This window comes from Artibeus jamaicensis, unplaced genomic scaffold (assembly GCF_021234435.1).
Source record: "Artibeus jamaicensis isolate MK-2021 breed Jamaican fruit bat unplaced genomic scaffold, CSHL_Jam_final contig_548, whole genome shotgun sequence".
Lineage (NCBI taxonomy): Eukaryota > Metazoa > Chordata > Mammalia > Chiroptera > Phyllostomidae > Artibeus > Artibeus jamaicensis.
The window spans coordinates 5,794,642-5,821,027 of NW_026521883.1; the positions used below are offsets into that span (position 1 = coordinate 5,794,642).

The window sequence follows — 26,386 nt, forward strand, 5'->3', positions numbered from 1 at the left end:
TCCTATGGAATCCGATCAATAGAAGCCAGGGGTGATGCTAAACCTCATACTGCACATGGCAGCCCCATAGCAAAAAATTATCTGGCCCCAGACGCCAATAGTGCTGAGGTCTAGAAGCCTTGCTGAGGTGAGTGAAAGTGTGAAATTGTATCTGTAGAGACAGATGTGGTCTGTTGTCCCAGAAAGGCAAGGGAGCTGTGGTGGGGGAGTTGGCCATCAAGATACGGTGGTGACCAGAAGCAGGTTTGGTAATTTGAAAACATTTTATTTCAATTCTACCCTTGGGAGGCAGCATAAATAATCACAGAAGACCACAAAGGTCAATGGGGAAGAAAAAAAAAAGCGCAAGAAGTGTGGGGAGGAGGCAATGAGAGCTGACACTGTCCAGCTGCGCGGGCGGGGGTGAGATGTTGCTCTGGCTGGCGAGAGGATGGGTGGTTCTGGTGGCGGGGGGAACCCCAAGGGCCGGAGGGCTCTCCATGCCTGGGTCACCAGGAGGGGCTTACAGAACCCTGGCCCCCCATGGTGGATGTCCTACAGGGTGGCCACGGGAAAGGCAGGTGTAGGGCACAATGTGTGCGGCAGATCCAAGTGAACAAGAGCAGGGAGGGCACCCACTTGATTCCCAGGCCGGATCTCACCCCCAGACTGTGGTGATTCTGTGGAGAACAGTGTTTATGGACACTGTGGGTGGTGGGAAATGGAGAAAAAGAGAGAAAAGAAAATGTGTAGAAGACCAAATGAAATGTGACATCTCCAAAGAGTCTGTGACCTCAGGCCACTCCTTAGTTTCTTCATCTACAGAATGGAAAGACTGCTCCCTACCTCCGGGAGCAGACCAGAGACTCCAGTGAGATCCGATGTATTGAAGAACTGCGTAAACTTTAAAGTGCTACACCAGCGTGAAGGGCTGTGGTCATTCTACGAGCATAAGGCTGAATGTGGCTGAGATAGTAGTGGTGAGAGACACACACAGGGCATCATCCACTTGGTGCAAGTGAGCAGACCCCTGCTGTGCCTTCTCCGGGGCCCAACTCCCCCTCCTCAGCCTCAGCTTCCAGGAGGAAGAGGCCTCATCTCAGAGGGAGTCCCCTGGGGGGGAACAGGGCAGGGGGGCCGAGGGGATGGAGGGGCACTGAGTGTGAGGGGCCTCAACTGGGCAGTGTGACACATTGGCACTACTGGTGTTGGGCAGACGATAGAAGTGGCTTCCAGTTCTCATTCTCCACACATACTTGGGCACTGGGGAAGCCACCAGAGGATTGGCATCTTGATGCAGTGGGAAGGGCCCTGGCCTGGGGTCTGGACACCCTAGGACCTGGGTCCACTGTTGACCTGTTGGGTGACTTAGTAAGTCACTTCGCCAGTGCAGCTCTCAGTTCTGGCATTTGTAAAATGGGGACACTGTTCCCTACGCTGCCTGCCTCACCAGTTAAATGGGGAAGGAGTATTGCAAGAGCTTTGAAGAGATTCATGGGAAGGCAAGGGGTCATTATGGCCTTGGCGAGCGATCCTCTTAATTCCCTGAAGACAAGAAAGAGGGGGCAAGAGACAGAAAGGAGCGGGGCTGCTTGCAACCCTTGTCAGATGAATCTGGCTTCCAGGGCTGCGGGGGGGAGGAGAGGGGAGGGAGAACAGGTGATGCCTGCCGTCCAGCCCTTCCAGGTTGGTCCATCAGGGTGCTGTGATCCCCAGCAGTGGGTGCTGAGAAGTCATGGCAGCAGCCTCCTTTGCAAGGGAAAGGTTCCAGTTCTAAATCTACGGGGGTCCCAGTTTCCTCCTCTGCTCCCTGGTCTGTGGAGACCACCCCTCAGGGAATCCATGGTCTTTGTCCAGCCAGGAAAGTGGCAGGCAGGAGATGGGGCTGCCAGTGGTGGGTCTCCAGCAGAGGCTGGGACCTTTTATTAGCATGAGGTCAAGAGATCAAAGATCAGCTTCCAGTTCTTGAGGTGACAGGTGGGGCTCTCCTCCTCAGCCTCTTCCCCAGCTCCCATCCTGGCTCTGTCTCTGGGGTCACAGGATAAGGGGAAGGTAAGAGACGAGTAGAAACCATGGAGAGATCGGCTTAGAAAGCAGCCCCACCGAGAGCTAACAGTTCTTGGGGCTGTTGCGCAAGTTCTTCAGTTCCAGCTGTAGCTGCCGAATGCGGATGTCCTTCTGGGCCAGCTCCTCTTTCAACCGCCGAATCTCATCCTGCTGCCGGAAGAACATTCGGAGGAGCTGGGTGGACAGAGAGAGGGGGCCACAGAGGGGCGGGGAGAAAGGAGGTAAGAAGGTGATTTCCAGAGTGGGTACCCCCACCCCTCGCCCCTGCTCAGATCCCCATCGTGGCCTCTGCCACCTCCCCCAGACCTTCCACCGCCCCACCCTGCGGTGTCCCAGATGCCTGATGTCACCGCAGCTCTCACGACTCCTACTTTCCCCTGTGAGGCAGAGAAAAGAGACAGACCTGCCCCGGGCCTGACTCGGATCGCTGAGGAAGGGGGGAGTCCACGCAGGCCATTTCCCCAAACATCCCGGCCTCACCCTTTTAGAGCTTCAAACCCAATACTTTTAGTTACCGTTCTGCATGGAAACCTTTCTAAAATGTTTGCCTAAGGGGGCTCCGGATACAGAATGGAATCCGGCCTTTTTCCTGCAGACGTGGGACCACCATAGGAGCACCGCAGTTTGTGCCAGGCAGTGACCCACGGCAGGCTGGGCACAGGCAAGGGCAGGCCCTCTCTTAGACAATCCCCTGGATTAACCCATCGCTCCGTTTCCTCTGTAAAACAGACGGCAGGTGGCCACAGAACACTGAGGCCTGGAAGGCCCCTCCCTCCGCCTGAGTTGAAAGTTACTAACAAGCAGTTGGGTTCATCCTCAAACTTCCTGGTGGGAGTTCCATTTGTTCTGGTAATTGCATAATGTGATTAAATAGGTTATAAACTGATGAAGTGTGAGTACAATAAGACAGTTGCTGTTTCTATAAAACTAAGTGGAATGCTTTAGAAAAACCTTGGTAAAGGTGATGCTAAAAATGCTACTGCTGAATGAGGCGCAGGTGACGTTCCACAAAACACTGGGGGATTTTCTGTCTCTGGGTTGTGTGCGGTGGTTACATGCGCATCAGAACTTTTACACGTTTGTCAAAACTTAGGGAACTGCACACCTCAAAGGATGGATTTTACTGTAGGTGAATTGAACCTCGGTGACGTTCCTTTTTAAAGAACTGGGGGAAACCTGGAAAAAAAAAACTAGGGCTTTGTTTTCAGATTGACTTTTAAGTACTTGTTCTACGTAACAGAAATGAAACTGGAGGTGACGTGTGATTAATTTGAGAAAAACACAGCCCAGCCCAGCCAGAGATGTCCTCAAAGGAACAGTCCTGCTTCAAAATGTGTTGAATGAATGTATTTGTTTTAAATGAAAGTGAGTGGTTTGAAGAATACATCATTTTTATGATGTCTTCTTTTAACTGCCTTTTTAAAAAGATTTTATTTATTTATCTTCAGAGGAGAAGGGAAGGAGAGAGGGAGAGAAACATCAATGTATGGTTGCCCCTTGTGCGTCCCCTGCTGGGAACTGGCCCGAAACCCGGCCATGTGCCCTGACTGGGAATCAAACCGTGATCCTCTGGTTCGCAGGCCTGTGCTCAATCCACTGAGCTACACCAGCCAGGGCTAACTGCCTTTTTTTAAAAAAACAACAAAACAGCCCTGGTTTTGTCTGAGGGAAGATACGTTATGTGCTTCTGTATACTCCTGTGCCTTCCAAATTCTCAACATTTCTTTGTGTAATTTTTCAGTATTTGTTTAGAAAGGCCTTATTGGGGGTGTAATTGACACTCCATGCTTTCCCTTAATTTAAGCACGCCATCCAGTGACTTTTGGTGACATTACAGAGGAGACCCCTGAGTGTCCTCCCTGGGGCCGGCCTGGCCCTGCAGTTACCTCTTCGCACTTAGATCGGCGTGTCTGCTGTTTGCAGCCCCCTTTCTAATGGGGCTGCGTCCGAGCTGCTGTGAAGACTAAAACAGCAGGTCAAGCCAGAGTCAGCAGGCTCCGAGGGACTCTCTTCGCAGTGAGGACCGGGCACAGGCCTTAGTGCAGGGAGACTGTGGCATCTGTTCTGTCTGCTCAGAGCCTCTGTACGACTCTCCTCTGGCTCCTGGGTTCTGATGCGCACGGACAATAGCTAGTGGCGTTCTCTTTCACCGCCAGTCCCTGCTGCCTGCGGCGCACCAGCACTAGAACTGAGCTCAGGCTCCGGTGTGGCCCACGTGGGCTGGCAAAGCAACTCGGGTGCTTCTGCCTTCTCAGAGTACACGAAAAAGTTTGTATTAGAAAATGCCAAATACATACAAAAGTGGGAAGATTAACACCACGAATCTCCAAGTACTCATCAATCAGCTTCAACGAATGACATGTTACCACTTTTCCTGCTTGATATCTACCTATTCTTGGTATTGGCTCCTGCCCACTTCCCTGGCACCACCCCCCTCAGGGGTTATTTTGAAGCAAATCCTATTTATCACATGATTTCAACCAGCCCTAGACATCTCAACATCCCTCTATAATGGCACATAACTATATTGGATAATAATGGCCTGTTTACCTGTGAATTTCCACTTTAAAACTGTGAGGTCCCAGAGGTCAGGAATAGCTTATTTTTGTGAGTAACAGTGGTAACCATAAGTTGTTGTGATAAGAAACCTCTAAGATGCCCCCACCCCACGTTCTCCCCTGCCCTCACGGTGGACTGGGCCTAGCGAATGAGTAGTATATGGCAGGAGTAATGAGATGTCTTTCCCAAGGTCAGGTTACAAAGAGACTGTGGCATCCCATCCCGGACACCCTCTCTTCCTCACTCCAAGGGAAGCCAGTTGCCGCTTTGTGAGCCGCTCTATGGAGAGGTCCACGGGGCAAGGGCCCGAGCCGGGGAGCACCTCTGGCTGACAGCCTACGAGGAACTGAGATCCTCAGTCCAACAAGCTGGGAGGAAACCAGTCCTGCCAGCAACCATGTGAGTGAACTTGGACGCAGATGAGCCTTCAGATGTGACTGCAGCCTTGGCTGACACTTCATACCCTCGTGAGAGACCTCGAGCCACAGGCACCCATAGACACTATGAGATGATGAATGTTTGTGGGTTTAAGTCACTAGGATTGAGGGTAATTTGATACATGGCCATGGATAGCTAATACAGTCAGCTTCTTTGAGCACTTAGTGTGAGCCAGGAAGAGTGTAGACACTTAGAGATAGAGTATCTCTCTCACGCTCACAGCATTTCATATCTCCATTTTGCCATGAGGAAATGGACTTTGGTCAGGAAACTTGCTCAGGCAGAGCCAGGATTCACATGCAGGTGGGTCTATGCAGCCATCTCTGCCTCAGCTGCATCAAGCCAAGTGCCTGGCACACAGTAAGCATTCTGTGAGTCCCGGCGGAGCTGAGCTGAGCTGAGCTGTTTGGCACCAGGGACTGAGGGTAGGGTTGGAAAGAGGAGCCTTCGGGGGCAGGGACAAGGCCCAGCTATGGCTGCCCCTGAATGTTCCCACTGCAAATGGCACAGACGGCATTTCCATAAACATCCAGCATCTTCCACAAAACAGGAAGCTGTGAGATGGCATCAGTGCTACAAGGCCAGGAAGGAAGACAGTGCTGGAATGCATGAGACTGGTTTTCCTCTGTGAGGCAGAGATTTCTATCTCCTGTAACACCAAGTGACAGCGACACTCTGGAGCGGATGCACAAGGAGACTGAATTCATGCGTAACTGTGTGGGTGAGTGAATTTGAAGGTTGGAGGGGGGCATCATACCCCAGCCTCTTTGTATCGGGGTCAGGGTAATGGAAGCCAACACCAGGCTACTTAGGGTGTTTGTTACAGAAAGAAAAAGGCCTCAGAATGGCGCTGGCTTGAAGGCCTGCAGCCCACAGTTGAAACACCAAGGTCTCACTCTTCCAGGGCCTGTGCAGGAAAGAACTTCTATTCCTTACCTCATTCTCTGTCCTGGGTGGGACATTTTCTAATAAATCTATTCCATTGACCACAACGCTCTTCTTTTCTTTGATGGGAGCCTTAAATACCATTTTTGAGGACTTCTTATAGCCTTCTTTCAAAGACATCAGCACGGGATCTAAGAAAGGCAAGGGGCACATTGACAACTGATGCACTGTGAAATGACAGTCTTTCATTTACCCCATGCTTGACAGTTGGCCAAGAATGAGGCAAAGTCCCAGCAGGAGCATGTGTGGGGGACATGGGGTGAGCCAGACTGAAGGCAAAGCTCACGCAGTCTCAGCCTCTTTTGTGAAGCCCACCCCTAACAGTACTTACCTCGGTTGATGCCTCCCAGCCACTCATCGGGGGTCAGGGCTGGCTCTGTGCCTGGCGTCATGGGGTAAATGTCTTCCTGGTAGGAATCTGACTATAGTGTGGGGAGCAGAAGAGGGAACAGATGGGGGGCTGCTGAGAATAGCCCTGCTTTCCAGTCAGACTTTTCTCCTCGCCGACCTCCAACCACGCTCCCTGCTCTCCTGCCTTCGAGTCTTTGCACTCACAGTGTCTCCCACTTGGAATTCCCGCCCTGAGTTCATCAGCAGACAGAACTGTCCCCACCTTGGCATGTCCTCCATTCCCCACCCCAGCCAGTCCACAGGAAAAGGGCTCCTTCTTCTGGGCTCCTCAAGGCTTCCAGTCACCATGGAGCGGGCTAGGATTCAATATGGGGCCCTTGGGAGCCCTGCCCAGCCCCACTCACCCTCCGGGGCACGATCATGGAGATGGGCTCGATCAGGCCCTTAAGAGTCACCAGCTTGTAGAAGCGGAACACCTCGCAAGCCGACACATCCAGCCCGTGCTTGGGCATGACCCCTGCGGACAGGCACACACGGTTCTCTGGGGCCCAGGGGATCCCCCCCTTGGTGCCGCTCTCTTCTGTGATGTTCCCAGGCGGGGGAAAGACCACAGAGGAGCAATACCTTTGGAGCAATGGCCCATGCAGAGGGCAGGGGGTGGGCCGAGGGCTTCTTGAGTCAGTTCTGTGTCTGGGGGGTGACTACTCAAGCCCTGTGGGCCAGACCTGCCTCACACAAGTGCATGGCTTAGAATTGGTACCGTGTAGAACCGGAAGAAGCTGTAGAAATATTGAGACTGAATCCATCCTTTTTACAGACAAGACTCTTAAGGGTCAGAAGGGAAGGAGCTTGCCCAAGGTCAAAGAATATTGTCACAAAAACATCACAGAGCTGAAATGAACTGGCTTATTGAAGCATTGGTGTCCTTGGTTCTCAGAGAGATGGAAGGAAAAATCCCTTTCCCATGCACCCCCGAAGTTTAAGTGCAGCGGGACTGCTGTTCTGTCATAGTCCTAGGACTGAGCACATGTACGCATGCGCGAATGCATGTATTGTCTGTGCCTGCGCTTTGGCTGCACAGTCCCTAACAGCCACATCTACTGATCCCCTACTGAGGGAGCAGTCCAGTGTGACATCAGGAACACAAGCTAGGGGGTAGGACAGACCTCGGTTCTAATCCTGGCTCTGCCCCTCTTTATGACTGGGAGTCCTTGGGCCCAGGATGATCTCTGAGCTTCAGGGTCTTTGGCTGGCTAGTGGCAGAAGGTAGCAGCCCCTCCTGTGATGGTCAGGGGCTGAATGTGAAGAAGCTCATGAACTGCTTAGCATGGTGAAGAGCACATAACATGTTTCTGTCTCCATGATGTGAATGTGAGTTAAGGTTCTACCTCCCCTCAGCTGGAATGGAAGGCTGCTCCTCCAGATAAGGGAGTCCCAGGAGCTGGGGTGGGGGGAAGTGGTGTAGGTACCAAAGTGGGATCTGGAGCCAGCAGACTATGAGCTCTGGCTCCACCACTTAACAGCTACGTGATCTGCCTGGGATGACTTATGTAGTAACTCTGAACCTTCGAAAGCGGCCCATTCATGGTACTGGCCCAACAGTGGCCACAGGTGAGGAGAATGAGAAATGGGTACCCTGGGCCCTCCCTCTGCCTCCTCTCCTCCCCAGGTCCCGCTGGCCCTCCTTCTCCACATCTCCTGGATTCTTCCTCCTCTTCCATTGCCATGCCATCCCCCTAGCTACTCCTGTTTCTTGCCTAGACATTCACAGTGGCCTCCTTCCTGCCCTTTCAAAATCCATGTTCCCAAATCCACTCTCCCTACAGAAGCCAGAGCAATCGTCAACTAAACTTCCAGATCACATCATCTTGTCCCTTAACCTACTCACCCACCCATGAGAAAGAAAACCCTCCAATGTGAGAACCATGTTGGGCCTCAGCCTCCCCCTCTGCAAATAAGAATGAGGACACAGTCACATCCCTGCGGGCTGCTGATGGCCAGAGATGGTGAAGGACGCCCAACACCATGTAAGGATGAGCCAGTCGAGTGGGTGCTGACAGGTGGCTGAAGGCCAGCGGGCGGACATTCACAGGGGCAGTACCTGTAGGTTCCATTCTGACCTGCCCATGGGCTGAGGCCTTCTGAGTCTGATAGTTTATTGGGGCTGGGGGGTAACCCATGAGCCAAATGTCCAGTGTCTTGTTCTGTAGTCTAATAGTCACGCAGTGTCTTGACTCCTTACCGAGGCCTTTTTGCGGTGCTGGAGAGCGGAACTCCATGAGGTAACTCAGGTAGGGCTTCTCTGTGCTGATCTCATAGTACCGGATGTTTCCATCCCCCTGAGGGCAAGGCGAGAGGGAGGTGAGGAAGACAGAGGGAGAGGGGAGGACTGAGTAGCCCTGGTCCAGGGGTCTGCTGAAGACAGCCTCTGCTGTGCCTCCAAGGTGGTCAAAGACCAGGGAGGCCTGGCCTTTAGGCCCCTGGTGGGCTTGCCACAGGGGACTTGCCAGGGGTGATGGTGGTGGTGTTGCTGCTGCTGGTGTGTGTGTATAATATGTTGCTTTTCTGATAAACAAGGCCATGTTTGTCAGAGATCTCCTGGCAGGCGCCTCAAATTCCATCATTAGTCCCGGTCTTCTACACTTCAGGCTCAGATCCTTATTCCGATGTAAAACCCTCTCCAATTCACCTCTGAAGGAATTCTTAGCCATTGACACTTCAGTAAGAGTAAGTGTCAGGCTTAAGAGTAGGTTTCAATGGAAGAGAGGGAGACCCAGGTTGGATTTGGTGAAGGCCCAGGTTAGGCTGGCTCTTCTTAGAAGTGTAGGGGAGGAGCAGAGGCGCAATGGGGGCAGGGATCTCCCACAGGCTGCCCCGGGCCCACCCCCATCCTCCACTACCTTTCCAGCCAGGTAGAGCATGTGGGTGTCGGCATCATAGAAAGGGAACAGGAGGCCAGAGAGCCCGTCAATTTCTTCCTCGATCAGAGGCATGGACAGGTCCTCCTGCGGGGAGGGGGCCAGGATCAGCCTATGTCCGGGAGGATGGCACCTCACCTTCCCAAAGTCCAGCACAGTCCCCAGAGCTACCACCCTTTTATGTCACCACCCGGCCTCCCTGTGGCTGACCTGGTCCCAGAGGGCAATTTGTCTTGTGTTCCACCTGGAGACCCCTGTCGTGAGAAGCCGCTTCATGTTCCCCAGGAACACCACCCGGTTCACTCTGTGGTTTTTGCAGCTGGCCTCCTGGGGGAACAAAAAGTTGGTGAGCCAGGGCCCAGGCACCAGGGTCCTGTGGTGGGCTGAACGGTGGCGCCCAGAAGACACTCCATGTCTTCATCCCTGGAACCTGTGGATGTTTCTTTATTTGGAAAAAGAGACTTTGCAGATGTAATGTTAAGAGCCTTGAGATAGGGGGATCCCCTGGATTATTCGACTGGACCCTAAATGCTGTCACGAGAGCCCTTAGATCAGGCATAAGGAGGTTGCAGAGACTGAGAAGAGAAGGTGAAGTGACTGTGGAGGCAGAGTTTGGAGAGATGTGACCACAAGCCAAGGAAGCCAGCAGCCACCAGGAGCCGGAGGAGGCTTCTCCCCCAGCGCCCCCCCAGCGCCTCGGGAGGGAGTGTGGCTGCCGACAGAACTCTGGCCTCCAGAACTGGGAGAGAACCCATTCCTCTTGCTGTGAGCCACCCGAGTGTGGTAATTTGTTACAGGAGCCCCAGGAAACACATACAGGGGCCAAGGGGCGGTGGAGCCCTGAGACTGGGACACAGGCCTCTCTGCCTTGTCCCAGAAAGGGCAGGGGCAGGAGAATGGGGAGCTAACATTGACCAAGTCCTGGGCAGGGCCTGCAACGCCCTGGGTGCCAGGGCTCTCAGCAGGGCCCTTTTAACCTGCAGAGCAATACCTACTGGCACGAACCTTGGAGGGTGAGGCTCCTGAGGTTCAGGAGGATGGGGGCTCACACTGGCTCGCTGGCTCATGACTCGCTTCACCAGGGGCTCCTACAAACCCATCCTCTGCCACTTCTGCCTCGCAACTCATGACACTTTCTTTTCCTGCCAATGCACAACCGTCCTCTGCCGGCATGAGTCAGCATCAGGTAGAAAACAGAGGCTGGCGAGCAGTGCAAAGACCCAGGCTGGCGTCACTCACTCTGCATTTCAGTCCCAAGTTCTGCCAGGAAAAGCATAACCCTCACCCTCTCTGGGCTCGTGTCCATGGCCGTGAGGGGGAGGCTGGGTTCTCTGCTCTCTGACACCTTTTTCTGTTCAGCATGGGCTCTTGGGTCCATCTGGCTGGGACTGAACTCTAGCTCCTCCCTGACTGTGACATGCAAGTCTCTACCTTCTCCAAGGCTCGGAGTTCCCATGCGAGAAATGGGGAGAGTCAGGGGACCCACCTCAGAGGACTGTCGGGAGCACTAAATAATGGAACGACGTGGGGGCCGTGACCCACCATAGGCTGCACAGTGGATTCTGGGTACGTGCTGCCAGTGATGCTGATGCCCGGGGAGTCACTGTTTGCAGAAGCAGTGGCAGAGCCTCTCCGGCCTCACAGTAGTGGACTCCTCCGAGATGAACACAACCAGGTCACCCCCAACCTTTTCCAGTGTAGTAGGTAAATCTCAAATTCAGCCCAAATTTTCTGTCCCCCTCGGTGACTGGCATGCCTCAGAAGCTCAGGGGATGTTCATTTCCTATTCCCAAGTGGCATCTCAACCCTTCTTCACAGTCGAGACCCAGGAGACTAAAAAACCAAAACTGGAGTTAAGTTCACTATCTGCCTCCTCACTTGGAGTTGTCCCTGGGGCTGGCAGCCTCAGCCATTTCCGCCAGGCCCGTCCCACACAGGTGGCTGGGCAGCGGGTCCAAATGCCCTCCTCCTGGGCCCATGGTGAGCCTCACCGTCGAAACCCAAGGATTCACGGGCTGAAGGATGTCGCCAGCTCAGCCCCCAGAGCAGAGCAGAAGAATCCCCTCTGGGGATCAAGTGCAGTGGACAAGAAAGGGTTCTAAAGCCCCTCCTCACCCAGAACAGGGCAGGGTTCCTGTGAGCTGAGAAGGGCCCAGACCCGGATGGTCAGCAGAGGTGCTGGCCAGGTGCATGGGAGAAGGGAGGTGGCTCGGCCTTTCCCTGGTCCTGGCTGGATGCTAAGCCCCAGGCCCCAGTACCTTCCTTTCCCCTAAAACAAGCGGGGCTTCACCTGCAGAACACGGCCGGAGCGGGGCTCAATCACACGCAGCTTCTTGTCCTTGCACGTGGTGGTGAGCAGGCTGCCATCGGTGTTGAAGGACATGCAGAGGATCACATCCGAGTGGCAGTCGATCATCTTCACAGGCTCACCCACGTCCAGGTTCCAGATGAGGACCTGGGACAGCAGACGAGCAGGAGTCGGGGTCAGCCCTGCTGCTGCTGTCACAGGGCGCCTGTCCCCGTTCCACACCCAGTGGTGCTGGGAGAGATGCCCGTGCAGGGTCGGAGTGTGCTGGGATGAAGGATGCTGTTGTTGAGCTCTGTATAAAAGGCCGACGTGTCCCCGTCACACAAATCCACCACTATCCTCGGGCACATCCCAGCTCCAGCCTGGGCTCAGTTTCTGCAACTATCAAGAAGGGTAAATGTTCCTTGCCAGGTTCCAGTGGCTGGCACACCTCTTTTGAGGGTCTGCCTGGGGGTGGGGGCTGGGGCTCCATTCTCTTCCCTCCAGCAGCTCCGGTTGCTCCCTTTTCCCCCAGCAGGAGAGTGTGGGCACGGAGTGGCATTCACTTCCAGTCCATCGGCACTAGAGAAGGCAGTACAGATGCCTCCAGCCTCTGTGAACCCCAGAAATGATGGGGTGCACAGAAGATGCTCAGTTGTGTGTAGTGAATGAAGAAATGAACAGATGAGACAATACTGGTTAACATGCTCAGGAAAGTAACAGTGCTTCCAGCAGGCCCCCAAAGATGCCCTTCTCTCTCCTTCCGCATGCCCTCAGCCTGCTGGGCTGCCTACCTTGTAGTCATAGCCGGCACTGAACAGGATGTTGTTGGTGGTGGGGTGCCACTCCACCAGCCCCACGCGCCGGCTGTGCCCGTGCAGCTCCAGGAGAGCCTCCGTCATGTTCCGCTTCAGCCCGCCCTCCGGGATCTCCCAGATCCGCACCTGCAGGGGAACAGAGCGGGGAGGGGAGGGTCTGAGCCTGGTGGGCAGGGCAGCAGAGAGAGGCCCCGATTGCCTATCCCTCTGACATCAGGCTTTCTGAGACCTGCTTGGTGAGGCACCTCATGGCCAGGGCGGTGGGCAGAGCTGAGTGAGGCCTGCGCAGAGGTTCAAGGGTGTGATGAGAGAGGAAAGAGGCCATCTCCTCTCTTCCTGTGGGAGGGTTTTCTCCGAGAAGTCTCTGCAGACCTCAGCAACTATTATCACTGGCGTGTTATTGTTATGGACTAGCCAGGCCCAGAGGCCCACACACTGATAGCTTTGAGCCAGTGTTGAATTAAAAAGTGTGCCTCTGCTTCCCTTCCCACAGCCTCCGAAGAGATCTGCCTTCGGCCCCAGCTCCTCTGATTGTACCACAGGGCCTTGTCCCCCACTCTGTCTCCAACCCAGGATGGACACCTGAGCAGAGGGGAACCACTCTGGGAGGCTGGGAAGTCCAGAGCCCCTGCTGCGACACGTAAACCGAGGGGCAGGGATCCTGATTAGCTGTTGGAGCCTGAGCTGAAGAGACGGGCAGAGCCCGGAGGCAGCTGCTATTTCTAGGCTCCCGGGTGCTGACAGAGAAGCAGAAAAGATGATCTGCAGAGGAGGCGGGGACTCGCAGAGAAGCAGAGAAAAGAGACCACGCCCCCAAGTAGCTACAGCTGCTCTGGTGGGCTTGCTTTTCAAGCTAAGCCGGTTGTGCAGAGTTCCAACGGTTTTATCTATAAATGGAGGGGGTGGGGTGGGGATGGGGAATCTTTGCCTGGCCTCGCCTACTGCCAGAATAAAAGACATACTGCTTGTAAAAGTTGGTAAACTGTCAAGTTCTCTGCAGCACTAAGGATTATAATTCTTGTTCTAATTGTTGTTATTAGCATCATTAATGCTATTTATTATGATCTGACTGGTGAAGAGAAAGAACTCTTGTGACTAGAACTTAGGACACTTTTAAAACAAATCTTTTAAAAATCGAAACTCCACCCTTGCTAGTAAGGGGAAAAACTGGGAAAACAGCTGAGGTACCACTTACAATCGTCTTAAACAGCCAACTGAAAAACCAAGCCAGCGCTGGTGACTTCCACTGTAGTGTCACCGGTATTGGCAGGGTCATAAATCAGAGTCATCTTCTGCAAGCCATTTGGCCATCTTTAGTAGGGACCATAAAGATAGTTATATTATATTCTTTGACTTAGTGACTTCACTCTTAAATTCGAATATAAGCAAAAATCTTTATGTATGATATGTTCATGGTAACACCATCAATACAGAAAACTTAGAAACACTCTAAATGACCGACCTGAGGGGAACTGTTTAATATGTCATATCAATGTGGAATATCAGCCCCTTGATTATAATCCTGAAGGCTCTGAATAAACACAGACAGCACGTCACGGAAAGCCAGCTCCGGGCCGTCTCTGGGACAGGGCAGCGGAGCTGGGAACCCAGGGTGCGCGAAGGGAACTCCCCTGGCAGGCTCCCCTCCTTGGCACTCTCCCCTCCGACTACAGAAATATTTCCTGCTCGCGTGTCCCCCTGAAGACCCGGCTCTGCACATGCAGGTGTGGGAGCCATCAGGGAGACAAAGGCGGGTCTAGTCCAGGACTGGGGGCACCCCGAGGTGTACCATTCTCTGTTTCAAAAACACACTGGAGAAAAAGTTAATCATTAGAGGACAGCTGAACGTTTCCCCACCCTCTCTGTCATCTCCTTCTGTTACTCCAGCTCTCCAGCTAACCCCGGCCCTCCCCAAGAGCCCTGCACGGAGGCAGGCCTGGGGAGGGAGGTGACACAGACGGGGCCTAGCAGGCCCCAGGGTCCCATCCCCAGCGGCACTGTGTGAGCGCCTGCTGGGGTGCCATCCAGTCTGGGAATGGCCCCAGGTAGACGGCTCAGTAGTTAGAAGACATATTACTCTTGACCCCAAATGTACCAGAGAAAGGTGACCCTTGAAGAGAGGAGACCAATGTTTGTGTTAGACACACACACACAGACACCAGACACAGAGCACATGAATAACATACCACACACACACTTCTTTCTTTTCTACACAAAGGGATATTATTATACATGTACTTGTACAACTTGCTTTTCGCATGTAACAGCGGATAGGGGGCATCTTTCCACATGGTTACATATGATCTACCTTTATCTTTTTAAGTGGCCACAGGGACATCTGTTGGATGAGTGTGCCACAGTGGATTTAGCCAACCCCTAACAGCGCACACCTGGCTTCTGCCCACTTTTCCACGATCACAACCCGGTCCCCGATGACAGCCCTGGATTACAAGTCTGTGAGTGGCTGTGAGTGTTTCTGTAGGACACATGCTTGAAAGTGTTTCATTATAGTTACCGTAAAATTGGTCCCAAAACCGTTCCGTTTTCCTCCAACAGACTCTGCTTCTTTACTTATGCCTCTGAAGTTGTATTTTCAACACTGGATTTTTGCCCATTGGATCAAAAGTGCCACCTCATTGTTGTTTGGATTTGCATTTCTTTGATTCTTAGAAATACAAGTCACCCCCCCTCCCCGCATTGTTGTTTGCAGTTGGGAAGCTTGGGAAGCTTTCAGACTCAAGGGGCTGAGACTGTAGGGGTAGGATGACGGCCAGGTGGAGGCATTCGGGAGGGAGGATCCTGTCCGTGGACACCTCACGCTGCCTCTTCAGGATGGCGCACCTGGACACAAGGACAGGCAGACGGAGGCAGGAGAGTGCTCTCTGGTCTTCGAGGAAGATCTTTGAAAGAGAGTTGAGCCTCATTACTTCCACTTCTGCCTCTTATGAGCCAGGCCCTTGCCGGCCAATAGGGTGGGTGCTAAGCTTGCTCCGTGCCTGCCCTAGAGCAGCGTACAGTGGGTCTGATGCACTAGAGCACCCACCAGGGTGCAGAGAGTGGGGAACTTGAATCCTGTCTTGCAGGTGATGGGTGGGAGGGTTGTCCCCTTATGGTAAGGTTGTGGGTTCAATCCCCAGTCAAGGCACATACAAGAATCAACCAATGAATGCATAAATAAGTGGAAAATAAAAATCAATGTTCCTTCCCCTCTCTCAAATCAATTACAAAAAACAGGTTGAGCTGTGGATAAGGGCAGGGAGACAGAAAAACGATCCGTGTATGTGGGTTCGGGCACAGTGCGGGGGAGACTGCAGGCTGGTCAGCCTGGCTGGTGTGCGGCAGGCTGGCAGCTGGCAGAGGAGGCCAGAGGCCCAGTGTGTCCCACCTGGTCGCTGAGGCTCAAAAGAGTGCTGCTTGGGTGGAATCTCACAAAAATTCCCTTCCCAGAGAACAGCCTAGTTCCTGAGCAGCCAGCTAGCCAGCTAACAGAGGTGTCCCTGGATTTCGCCACAGGCCAGGTTAAGGTAGAGACAGGGGAAGCTGTGAAGTGAGGGTCCACCCAGGGTCTGATCCCACTGACGGGTTGGATGACCGTGGACAAGCCAGTTAAGTTCTCTGAGGGTCACGCTCCTTGTCTAGATGATGAATTGAGACGTGTACACCTTTTAAAGGTGCATGAGTTAGAGTAAACTGGGCTCAGAGGCCTCCTGAGTCTGAGCCTTGGTTTGGGGGACAGCTCTGCCTGGAAACTAACTGGCTTGGCCAAGAGGGCGGGGAGGGCAGGTCTCGTCCACACCCAGGCTCAGCCTCAGACTGGGTCCACATCCTGTGGCATGAAGGGCTGCAAGGGAGAGGCCACAGTTATTGGCTGTTTTCACCAATAACTGCTGGAGTAGTGTCCCAGGTAGGGCTTGGGGACCCTGATGAAAAACGTCCCAGCAGGGGGAAGAGGTGCCTTACCTTATCCCCGTTGGGTATCAGCCACTCCCCGCCCCTGCCCCCAGGGCCCTGGTTTTCCATGCACACATTGAGTCTTCAGGGGTTGATCTTCCAAACTGTCCTGCTGTTGACATCACTGAATGTATCTCTGGGGGAAGAGACTAACGCTGTTTGATCCACCACTCTGCAAAGAGTTGGCGTCGCATGCGCTAGGAGCTAAGAGGAGGAGATGAAGTTCACAGCAGGTCTAAGAGCTGGAAAAGGAATTCCAATCCCTTAGTATTCAAGGAATTTGCTGGAGGAAAAGAATGGATGGGTGTGGGAGGAACACGGTGGGTCTGCCCAGAAGCTGCTCTGGGAGCTCACTTCAGTTGAACAGGAAACCCAACAGGGTCTGCGGAACCGGATTTCTGAAAGGAACGGCAGGGGGAAAGTGGCAGAAGCATTCTCTCTAGCAAGCCAGCTGTGCCTGGGACCGTCCCCTTCCTAGGTCCATGGGTCAGAGCCCTGTTTATCTCAGTTATAGTCATCCAACATAGTATGCTCAGTCCTGCCCTGTGCCACACACTGCAGATACCAGGGTGTGGTTCTTGGTTTCAAGTAGCTCCCAGTCTTGTAAGGGAGACAGCAAACTTGTGCAGACCAGGCTAAGGTAAGGCAGCCGATAACGACTGTTAACAGAGCAGCAAAACCAGTGTCTCTGCACTCAGAGGAGGGAGACGCTGGTTGGCAGAGCGCTTTGTGGTCTGACAAGTTCCACTGAAATCTAGACTCTGAGCCCCGGCTGCTGTGGCTCAGTGGATTGAGCTCCAGCCTGAGAACCAAAGTGTTGCTTATTTGACTCCCAGTCAGGGCACATGCCTGGGTTGCCAGCCAGGTCCCCAGTAGGGGGCGCATACGGTATGGTATGGAGGCAACCATACATTGATGTTTCTCTCACTCTCTTTCTCCCCACCTTCCCCTGTCTAAAAATAAATTAAAAAAATATCTTTTAAAAATCATGGAAATCAGCCCTGGCTGGTGTAGCTCAGTGGATTGAGCACAGGCCTACGAACCAGAGGATCGTGGTTTGATTCCCAGTCAGGGCACAGGCCTGGGTTGCAGGCTGGTTCCCTGCAGGCCAGTTCCCAGCAGGGGATGCATGAAAGGCAACCATACATTGATATTTCTCTCCCTCTCTCCTTCTCCTCTAAAGATAAATAAATAAAATCTTTAAAAAAAATCATGGAAATTAACACAATTCATATTTTTTAAAAAACCAGGCTCTGAACTTATCAGCTGTGAGACTTCAGCCAAGTCACTTAGCCTCTGTCACCCTTAGTCTTCTCCTCTGTGAGAATAATTACACCTGTAATTATAGTTGCTATGAAGACTAAGTAAAAATAAAACATATGTCCTACCAAGTAGATTACTAAGCACTTAATAGTACTTTGCTAAATATTAAAAATCATATGAGAGTTTTATACAGGTCAAATTTTAGATGGGATTTATATTTTTCATGTGCACTTGGCTGAACCCTGTGTAGTCAATGTGTATGGTATAAAGTTGGTCTCCATTTTACAGAACACAACACATATGTTCCCTTTTTAAAATTACGTTGTGATTGTGAAGGTGTCTGGTCGGGCCTGTCTCTGCTTTTGACAAGCTGAGGGCCTGGGCTGCTGCGGAGGAGGGCCCGCGCCTGGCGAGGCCTCCTCAGGGCCTCTCGCGACATCGTTCCTGCAGGCAAGACGCGCAAGGGTGGGCCTGCTTGTTGCACAGGCACAGCCCGTGTCTGCAGTACAGCAGCCCGAGAAGGAGCGGAGGTGCACCCTGGTCCTATGCAGCCGGAGAAGACATAGATACTCAGCACTCCAACTACTTAGTGTTTACTTATTAAAAGCACTCTATTCGGAGCAGTGTGCGGGGAAACAGGGAAGTATACAATATGGGTTCTGCCCTCTGGAAGCATCTGATGCGCCTACACTACATGGCACAGACATCGGTCCTAGGATTTCCATCCCACCCCTCTGTGGATACCATGCCTGGGTCCACAGTCATGGCAATGCTCACGTCTTCTACAAGGAGAAGAGAGAACTGTGAGGGTCTTGCCCAGAGCCAGGAGGCTCCTCCCCTCCCCTCATTTCTTGCCAATTATTCTGTTTACTACTAGAAACTGATCTAAACAAGTCACTTTGTCATCACTCATCTAAACAAGAGGTAGAATCTCCAAGACTACCCGCATGTTGGTATCTTCTGACCACCTAACTGTTTCCCAAAGTGAGAAACAAAGCACTTCAAACCCAGGGAGGTGCGAGAGGCCACCTGAGTGCCCAGAAGGAAGCATGACTGAGCGTCTACTGCTGACAGTCTCATGAGGTGGCTGCTGGAGGTTCAAATGAAATGGTAAATGTGGAGCCAGACACATGGAGGATCTGTGCTACCTATTACCATTATTATTGCAATATTATTGTTATCATTGTTATTATTTTCATTAATCATTACTCTTACTTACACAGACAAGGGAATGGGCACAGAGAGGTCAGGAAACATGCCCCAGGTTGCACAGCCAGGAAGGGAGGAGCTGAGATTCCAACACAGGCTTGGAATCAGGCAAACTACCCCGTTCCTCTCTTCTGCATCCCTGCCCTTGCCCGATCCCTTCCTTCTCCCCTGGCTGGGATCTGACAACGTGGGTAGGCCATGGTCTGCCCTTCTGCTCATCTATTCTAGGAAGCTCCCTGGCCCCAAGTATCTAGAAATCATCCTTCCCGGGGCACAGACAACCAGCGAGGCTTCCCACTGGATGGTCGACTCATGGATGGGGTCTTTTAATCACCGTGCTTTCTCCAGGGTAAGGAACAGTGAGTGCCTGACTCGTAATAAGCACTCGAGACACACTTGCTGAAGGCATGAATCACTGGAAGAACCCGAGAAAGCCCAGAGGCCATCAGCAAGTGCAGCAATGAGTCACCCCAGACCTGGGGTGAGTGGGCTGGCCCCCGGCCTTTCCTCCAGTTGGTGGTAGACGACCGGATAGAGGAGAAATCACGCTGGTTTGGAAGAGGGGCATGGTGCGGGGCTGGATTTCTTTCCTGGATTTTGAGCTCAGCATCCAGCTTAGTCCTTTTGGAAAACTAGGGATGCAAGGCCTATCTGGGGGCTCAATGGGCAAAGAGTGAGAGGTAGCAGAAAGAGCGTGTTCTGGGTGTCTGGCTTCCAGCCCGCTGGTCACCCCTCACTGGGCAAGTTATTTAAACTTTTTAGTCCCCACTAAGCCTAAGGCTAAGAAAGTAGCAGTTAATATTTATGGAGTTCTTAGGAGCCATGAAACATTTTTATATTCATTTGGTTCTCATGATTGAGAACCAATAGGGTTCCCAATTTGAGGCAGGGCAACTGGGACCCAGAAAGGTAAAGGAACAGGTCCAAGGTCGCACAGCTGGAGACTGGCAGAATCATGGCTTGAGCCTAGGCCTGTGGCCTGCACAGCCTGGCTGCTTGACATCCGAGACACACTGCCAGTGTCTCCGTGGCTGCCCAGTGGATCGGTCAGCTGTCCTCCTATCTCTAAAAAGGGTCTGTGGTTCCCTCCCAGCTCCAAGAGGTACTGATTCTCAAGTGTGTAGGAGGCAGGGTGGTGGGTGGCTTCAGGCTGCCCCTGGTAGAGCCCCATCCCACCCCCAGCGCATCCTCTCTGAGGAGGGTGGGGTGAGATGAGGTGGCTGAGGGCAGCCGTTGGACTGAGGAGCAGAGGGATAGTAGGCAAAGGAAAGGTGCTGAGCTCGGCCCACCAGGGAGCGGGGCCTGCCTCCCTCTCCCTCCTCCTTCACTCCTCTGAGACCACTCCCTCCTCTCCTCTAGTTGTCAGAAAACTCTCCCTTCTCTCCCCCCTTCAGGAGGGGAAGGGTCTAGTCTAGGGACCTGTATAAAGGACCCATGGTCAAGGACAACAGTGTGGGGACTGACTGAGGGGGGTCGGGGGTGGGCTGGGCAAGGGAGAGCAATGAGGGAAAACTGGGACAGCTGTAATAGAACAACAATAAAATAAAATAATAAGAAAGAGAAAGAGAGAAAGAGAAAGAAAGAAAGAAAGGAAGAAAGGAAGGAAGGAAGGAAAAAGAAAGAAAGAAAGAAAGAAAGAAAGAAAGAAAGAAAGAAAGAAAGAAAGAAAGAAAGAAAGAAAGAAAGAAAGAAAGAAAGAAAGGAAGAAAGAGCTCTCCCTGCGGCTGCAGAAGTGCTGAGAGCAGGAGGCTTGGAAGCCCATAGCGCCCTTCCCTGCTGCCTGCCAGCCGCCCTCCGGAGCTGCGGCAGAAGCTATAAAAAGCACAGCCCTTCAACAATAGGTGACATCACCCAGCAGCAGAAAGAACTGGATTCTGCCAGATGCCAGAGAGTTACGGCCCCCACCCCTCCCTCCTGACAGGAGCCCTTGGGAATGGGCCTGGGTGTGTTCCACAGGGTCCTGGAGGGTGGGTTAGACTCCCAGGGATCTTCCCACAGTCTGCGGGAGGGGACCCTGATCCTCGGGGACAGGCGGGATGGATTTCACTAGAGATTCTGAAAGGATGGGGGATACGGGAAAGGCACTGAGGGGGGGGGAGGCTTGCTAGACCCCTTCAGTGTCCTCGGAATGTTTCGAGACAAGCAGAGCACGAGGGTGGGGGGTGGGGACAGGGAGTGGGCGCACAGGCAGACCCACTGTGAGCAGCTTCTCCTGGGCCCCCTTGGGCCAGTTCCCTCCCTGGCCACAGTGCCTGGCACACAGTAGGTTTGCTGATGGACCTCTGAACCCTGGTTCTGGATGTCATTTCTGACGTGTAGTAAGCTGACCGTTTGGGCTGGAGTGGGTCGGGGCCTCTCAGAGGCCCTCCCTTCAGGTGCTTGCCCTGGCAGACAGACTGGCCTTCTCCGGCCCCAGGAGCTGCAGCCTGCAATGCCTGTGCATCACACCCTCCCAGGACCTGGTCCAGGCGCGCCACGTGGGCTTCGCACAGACAGAATGCCAGGTGTAAGTACCTAGCGTTTGAGGGATCTGGGCCCTCCATGATGCTGAGCCTGTTTCCTCACGTGTAACGCTGCAGCTGCAGGTGAGGTGCTCAGCGCACTGGCTGGGAGTCAAGAGACCTGGGTCACAGCCCTGCCTGGGACACAGACTCCCTGTGTGACCTGGGACAAGGCGCTGTCCCTGGGGCTTCAGTGTGTTTTTCTCCAAGGGGGGCTAGGCTCCAGCCTCAGGGGCCTATTGGCTCCTGGCCCAGACCCTTAGCCCTGAGGTTGGGGGGGGGGACAGAGGCTCGTGGGACAAAGAAGGACTCAGAGCTGCTGCTTCTGGGGTAGCTGGGCTGGCCACCAGAGCAAGAGTTCTCAGTTCCTCTCTGGTCTGGAGACTTAATCTCCTTCTCTCTGGATCAGAGCCTGGGCCAGCCACCCCCCTCCCTGTCCCCCAAACCCGGTGCCTTTTCTCTTCACCCCCTCCCCTGGGGGCTCCCCTTCTCTCTGTGGAGCCACATTCCAGCACTTGTCCAGCTGGCTTGGGCCCCACTCCTCCACAAAGCCAGTCCTGACCCTTCAGCCCCACTAATTCCCCTCCCCTGCCCCCCCCCCAGACCATGCAGTGACTCCCACACACAGCCCGCCGGTGTCCCGGCTCATGTTCACAGGGCATGAGTCGCACAGGCCTCACTTCAAAGTGCAGCTGTGCCCCCGGCATCCCGAGCCGTCTCTCCCTGCTCCCAGCCTCCCTTCATGTCCCTCTCCCGCCCACTCCCCTCCCTGGCCACCTCCCTAGCACTGCAGCCACACCCGACACCTCCACTTTCCACGCACGCACTCTTCTATGGTCTGAATGTTCGTGTCGCCCCAAAATTCAAATGTTAAAATCCTAACCCCCAAAGGTGATGTAAGCAGGAGCTGAGGCCTTTGCAGGGTGACTGGGTCATGAGGGTGGGGCCTCAGGAGCGGGATTTGTGCCTTATGAAAGAGACTCTAGAGAGCTCCCCGGCCCTGTCCACAGTGTGAGGACACAGTAAGCACCTGACCATGCTGGCACCCTGACCTCCGACTTCCCAGCCTCCGGAACTCGGAGCAATACACATCTGCTGTTCCTGGACCAGCCAGTCTGTTGCATGCTGTCATACTGGTCCAGGACGACTAAGACACACTCCCTTCAGGCCTGTGCCTTTGCCCCCCCCCCCCCGGGGCATCCTTCTACCCTTCGCCATCGAAGTCCTGCCTCCCCAGGCCCCAGCTCTCTCCCCTACTCTGTCCTGCCTGTGTCTTGGTCAAAATTAATTATTCTCTCCTGCCTGGGCACACAGCCCTGCCTGACCTTCAGTGGCTGCGGTGGCTTCATTCTGTACAGCCTTTCAGTGAATGGGGTGCAACGCTGCCCCTCCGCTGGGGGAGCTTCCAGGGCAGGGCTGAGACTAGCAGAGACTTCCTTTTGTCCTCATTGCAACTGACAGGGATGTACCGTTATTATCACTACTACAAAGATGAGCAAAAGTGAGGCTCAGGGAGGGTGAGTAGCATGGCCTCGGTCACCCAGCTGGTGAAAAGTGAAGCTGAGATTCAATCCCAGGGCAGTCGGATCCATGGCCAAGCCTGCTCTGAAGCCCAGCATCCAGGAGCACAGCGGGCACACTGTGGGAGGGAGCACTTGGCTCCTGTGGCCAGGGCTGGGGCTTGTGCTCTTCTTGAACACATGGCACAGATGTGTGGTTCATTAGCTGGGGTCCTGCAGCAGGAGGTACCTGATTCCCAGGTGACGTAGGGTGCTCAGTGAGAACAGGGAAGGGCTGTGGACACCAGTGACCCCTGCCACCCTTGCCCTGACTCGAGCAGAAGTTTTCACCTGAGGTGGAACCAGGATGGCCGGTGACCTGGGGAGCTCTGGCCTAGCCTGTTCCTCCCCATCGCAAGCTGGACCCTGCTCTCCTCTTTCCCAGCTGACTCCCCCGGAGACAGGAGCCGCCGGAGGGGCCTGAGGCTCCCTCAGGACTCTGGATTCACGTCATGCTGAGACTTCGTAGAGCAGGAAGGGCTGGGGACCACGAGCCCTCCTCAGCTTCCCGGTTGTGTGACCTGCCCCCAAGCCTCAGTTTGGGGGTTGCAGTGCCTGGCTCACAGGGTGGCCACAGGGGCCTGTTGTGTGTCAGTGTCCAGCTCAGACAGGGTGAAGGAGTCCAGACAAGGCAGCCCTGAGTTTCAGGGGGTTTGCTCCCTGGTGGATGGTGAGAGTCGCTGAACACTTTGCACGGCCCCAACGGGGCTGCTGTGGTTGCCGGCACCCCCTGGCCTCCCTGTGCCTGGAAGAGGGGGATGGGCAGCATCGCCAGCTACCCTCTCTCCTGGTGAGCCCGGCCTTACCCACGCTCACCACTGACCTCTCCAGCGCCCACCAGCTCCAGCTGCCTCCTCCCCCAGCCAGGAAGCAACCAGCAACCTCCTTCTTCCCGGGCTTCCAGACCTGTCTTGGGCTCCATCACCTCGTGTCCATCCTCTGGCCTGCCTGTGCTCTGGCCCCAGGTCACTGTCCCCATTTAGTTGAACAAAGTAATTGAACCTAATGGCCCATGTCACCACCCATTCTTGGTCCTCTGCTCACGTGGGCCCTGTTCTTGCTGCTGCTGCTCTCAGCGACCCTCTTGGGTTGACTTAGGGCTTTGAAAACCTTCCGGAGCTGGTCAAGCCTGTTCCACTCTCTCAGGCCCTGCCCCGCTACTCCCTTGTAATACGTGCTGTGCCAGTTGGTCTCCCCACCCCACCTTTATTATTAATCAGTGGGGACTATGTACTGTGACTCTCTTTGGATAACCGATTAGCTGGGCCGTATTCATTCACTCACATACTTATCTTTCCATTCACCCATCTATCCTTTCGCTCTCATCCAATCATCCCTCCTCCGCCCAGGGGACAAAGCCAGACTGCATCTGCCATGCCCAGCCTGCAGAAACAGGGCTCTTTTCCATATGGCTCAGCCATTTTCTTCCCTGTCCCCTTCCTCCTTGTCCATATTCCCCCTCCTGCCCTTCTCCTCTTCAAACCACACATAGGTGCTGAATCACATATTTAATCTTTGTGTTCTAATTTGCCACCCATAAAAGAATACCTCCAAACAAAAGCACTCTAATGACACAAGATCTGTTGATCAGTCCTTATCCTAACTCCCCATCCTGGGTCAGACGAAGGGCAAAGAAGGGGGAGGGAGGAAGACTTTAAAGAGGAAGGCCTCACAGGAGCAGGAGGCACCCCGGTGGCCCATTCTCCTCCGGACCCTCCCTCCTGCTCACCGACGTGTCCTCCGAGCACGAGGCAATGATGTTGTCAATGAAGGGGTTCCACTTGATGTCCAGCACATTCCCTTGGTGACCACAGACCTTGGGGTAGTTGGGTTCAATCCTGCCTGTCTGCCGGGAAGAGAGAGAGAAGGACATTAGTCTGATGGCCCTGGGCTGGCCCTGGAAGGACAGCATTCGTCTCTGAGTTCCTGCATCAGGATGGGCCAGAGCGCCCTGTATCTCCCCAGGTGATGGGGCGGGGCAAGGGAGAGGGTGGGGCGGGAGGAGCTGCTGGTCCACATGACACCTTTGTGCAAATTAGCAAAAGGGGCCTCTTCTTCAAGTGAAAACGTTTGAAGTTAAGATGCTGCTGTCCACCTGAATGACCAAAGGTGGCTGCCCTGGCGAGCGTGCACCCAGACATGGGGGTGGGTACACACTGTCCCCCGTGCCCACACTCCCTGCTGCACCCAGGAGAGGTGCTGCATCAGGCCTGGATTCCGTGCAGAGGCCCGAGCCTCAGCGTCCACCTGAACACTGTCATATACATAAATTGTTCTGCCAGCAATGTGAACAGTGCTGCCCCCAGATATGGCAGGCTTGTTCAGCGTACACCTCCGACACCTGTACGCGGGGCCCTGTGGTTAAAATCATAGTCCTTGGAGTCGCGCAGGCCCAAGTTTGAATCACAGCTCTGCCACCTTTCAGCTATAAGGGGTGGGTGAAGTCAATGAATTTCTCTTAGCCTTAGTTGCTTCATTTCTGAGATGTGGATAGCAACACCTACCTCTTAGCATTGTTGTAAAGATGAAATGAGCTAATGTGCTTAGCAAAATGCTGAGTGTGGAGAGTATCATCATAAAGATTGCTCAATATATGATAGTAGTTATTATTACTGGACAGATTAGAGGACGCCTCCTCCAGGAAGTCTTCCTTGACCTTTCTCAGTGGGTCACGAGCTCCTCCTCTGTGCACTTGCGGCGTTCTGGGTTTCTCTTCATCATAACGTCATCGCATAGAATTGTGGTCTGTTTCTATTTGTGAGCAACTGAGGGCAGGGCGATGTCTTCCTTGTCTCTGACTCTCCAGCTCTTACCAAGCCCGGCACATAGTAGGTGCTCAGTACATGACCCGAAAGACATCCTATGAGCAGAGTCGAGTCCACAAAAGATGGAACAAGGGATGTGGCGGTGGAGGATACAGGAAGGGTAGGTCCATGCTTAGTGTCTATAAAAGGAGGCAGGGCAGGGAAGGGAAACAAGGCAGAAACTGTGTCTCCGCCTTTTTAATACTAGTTTTTGGGGGAGTCGGAGGACATGGAGAGAGTTCTTCTGATCACCGCCCCCCTGCTAATGGTGGTTAGGTGGTCAGAGGCACCTTGGGTGGGTTACTCCTCACGCCCCTTCAGGTGCCCGGACTGGAAAAGAGAACCAGTTTCTGCCGTGGCCCTGCCACGGTGCCCTCTGCTTCACCAGAGTGGGTCCTGCCGTCACCTCTCCGCACCCCACCCCCACTTCCTGCTTGCATCTCTGTTGGCTCAATTCCAGATCCTTTGTTTTTTATTTATTTATTTTTTGGTGACCTGGCGATGACAGCAGGGGTGGAGGAAAAAGAGCCCTAGGAGGAGACGGCAGTGGGGTGGTGGGTGAGGAAGGAGGCAGAGAAAGAGTGGGAAAAAGCCTCAGGGGTTGCCCTCCAGAAAGCTTTACTGGTGCGGACATGGCGGGGAAACCAGAGAGTGGAGGAAAAGGATTTGGGGACGATGGGTATCAGTAAAGAATGGGATCCCCTCTGACATCACACGAGGGATGCAGTTCAAATTGG

General features: G+C 53.8%; 1 protein-coding gene across 4 annotated transcripts in view; it reads right to left on the reverse strand.

The window, feature by feature from the left end:
• Positions 1–250: 250 nt before the first annotated feature.
• CORO2B (coronin 2B) overlaps positions 251–26,386 on the reverse strand; it is a 143,296-nt gene continuing 117,160 nt past the window's right edge. For all 4 annotated transcript variants that reach the window (XM_037155715.2, XM_037155713.2, XM_053670118.1 and 1 more), the window contains exons 3-12: positions 24,575–24,691; positions 12,339–12,488; positions 11,548–11,712; positions 9,468–9,584; positions 9,240–9,344; positions 8,582–8,678; positions 6,744–6,856; positions 6,320–6,410; positions 5,980–6,119; positions 251–2,220 (exon numbers count right to left, since the gene is read on the reverse strand). In XM_037155715.2, the coding sequence (XP_037011610.2) occupies positions 2,089–2,220; positions 5,980–6,119; positions 6,320–6,410; positions 6,744–6,856; positions 8,582–8,678; positions 9,240–9,344; positions 9,468–9,584; positions 11,548–11,712; positions 12,339–12,488; positions 24,575–24,691 (1,227 nt within the window). In that variant the 3' untranslated portion in view covers positions 251–2,088. The remainder of the gene's footprint in view (positions 2,221–5,979; positions 6,120–6,319; positions 6,411–6,743; positions 6,857–8,581; positions 8,679–9,239; positions 9,345–9,467; positions 9,585–11,547; positions 11,713–12,338; positions 12,489–24,574; positions 24,692–26,386) is intronic.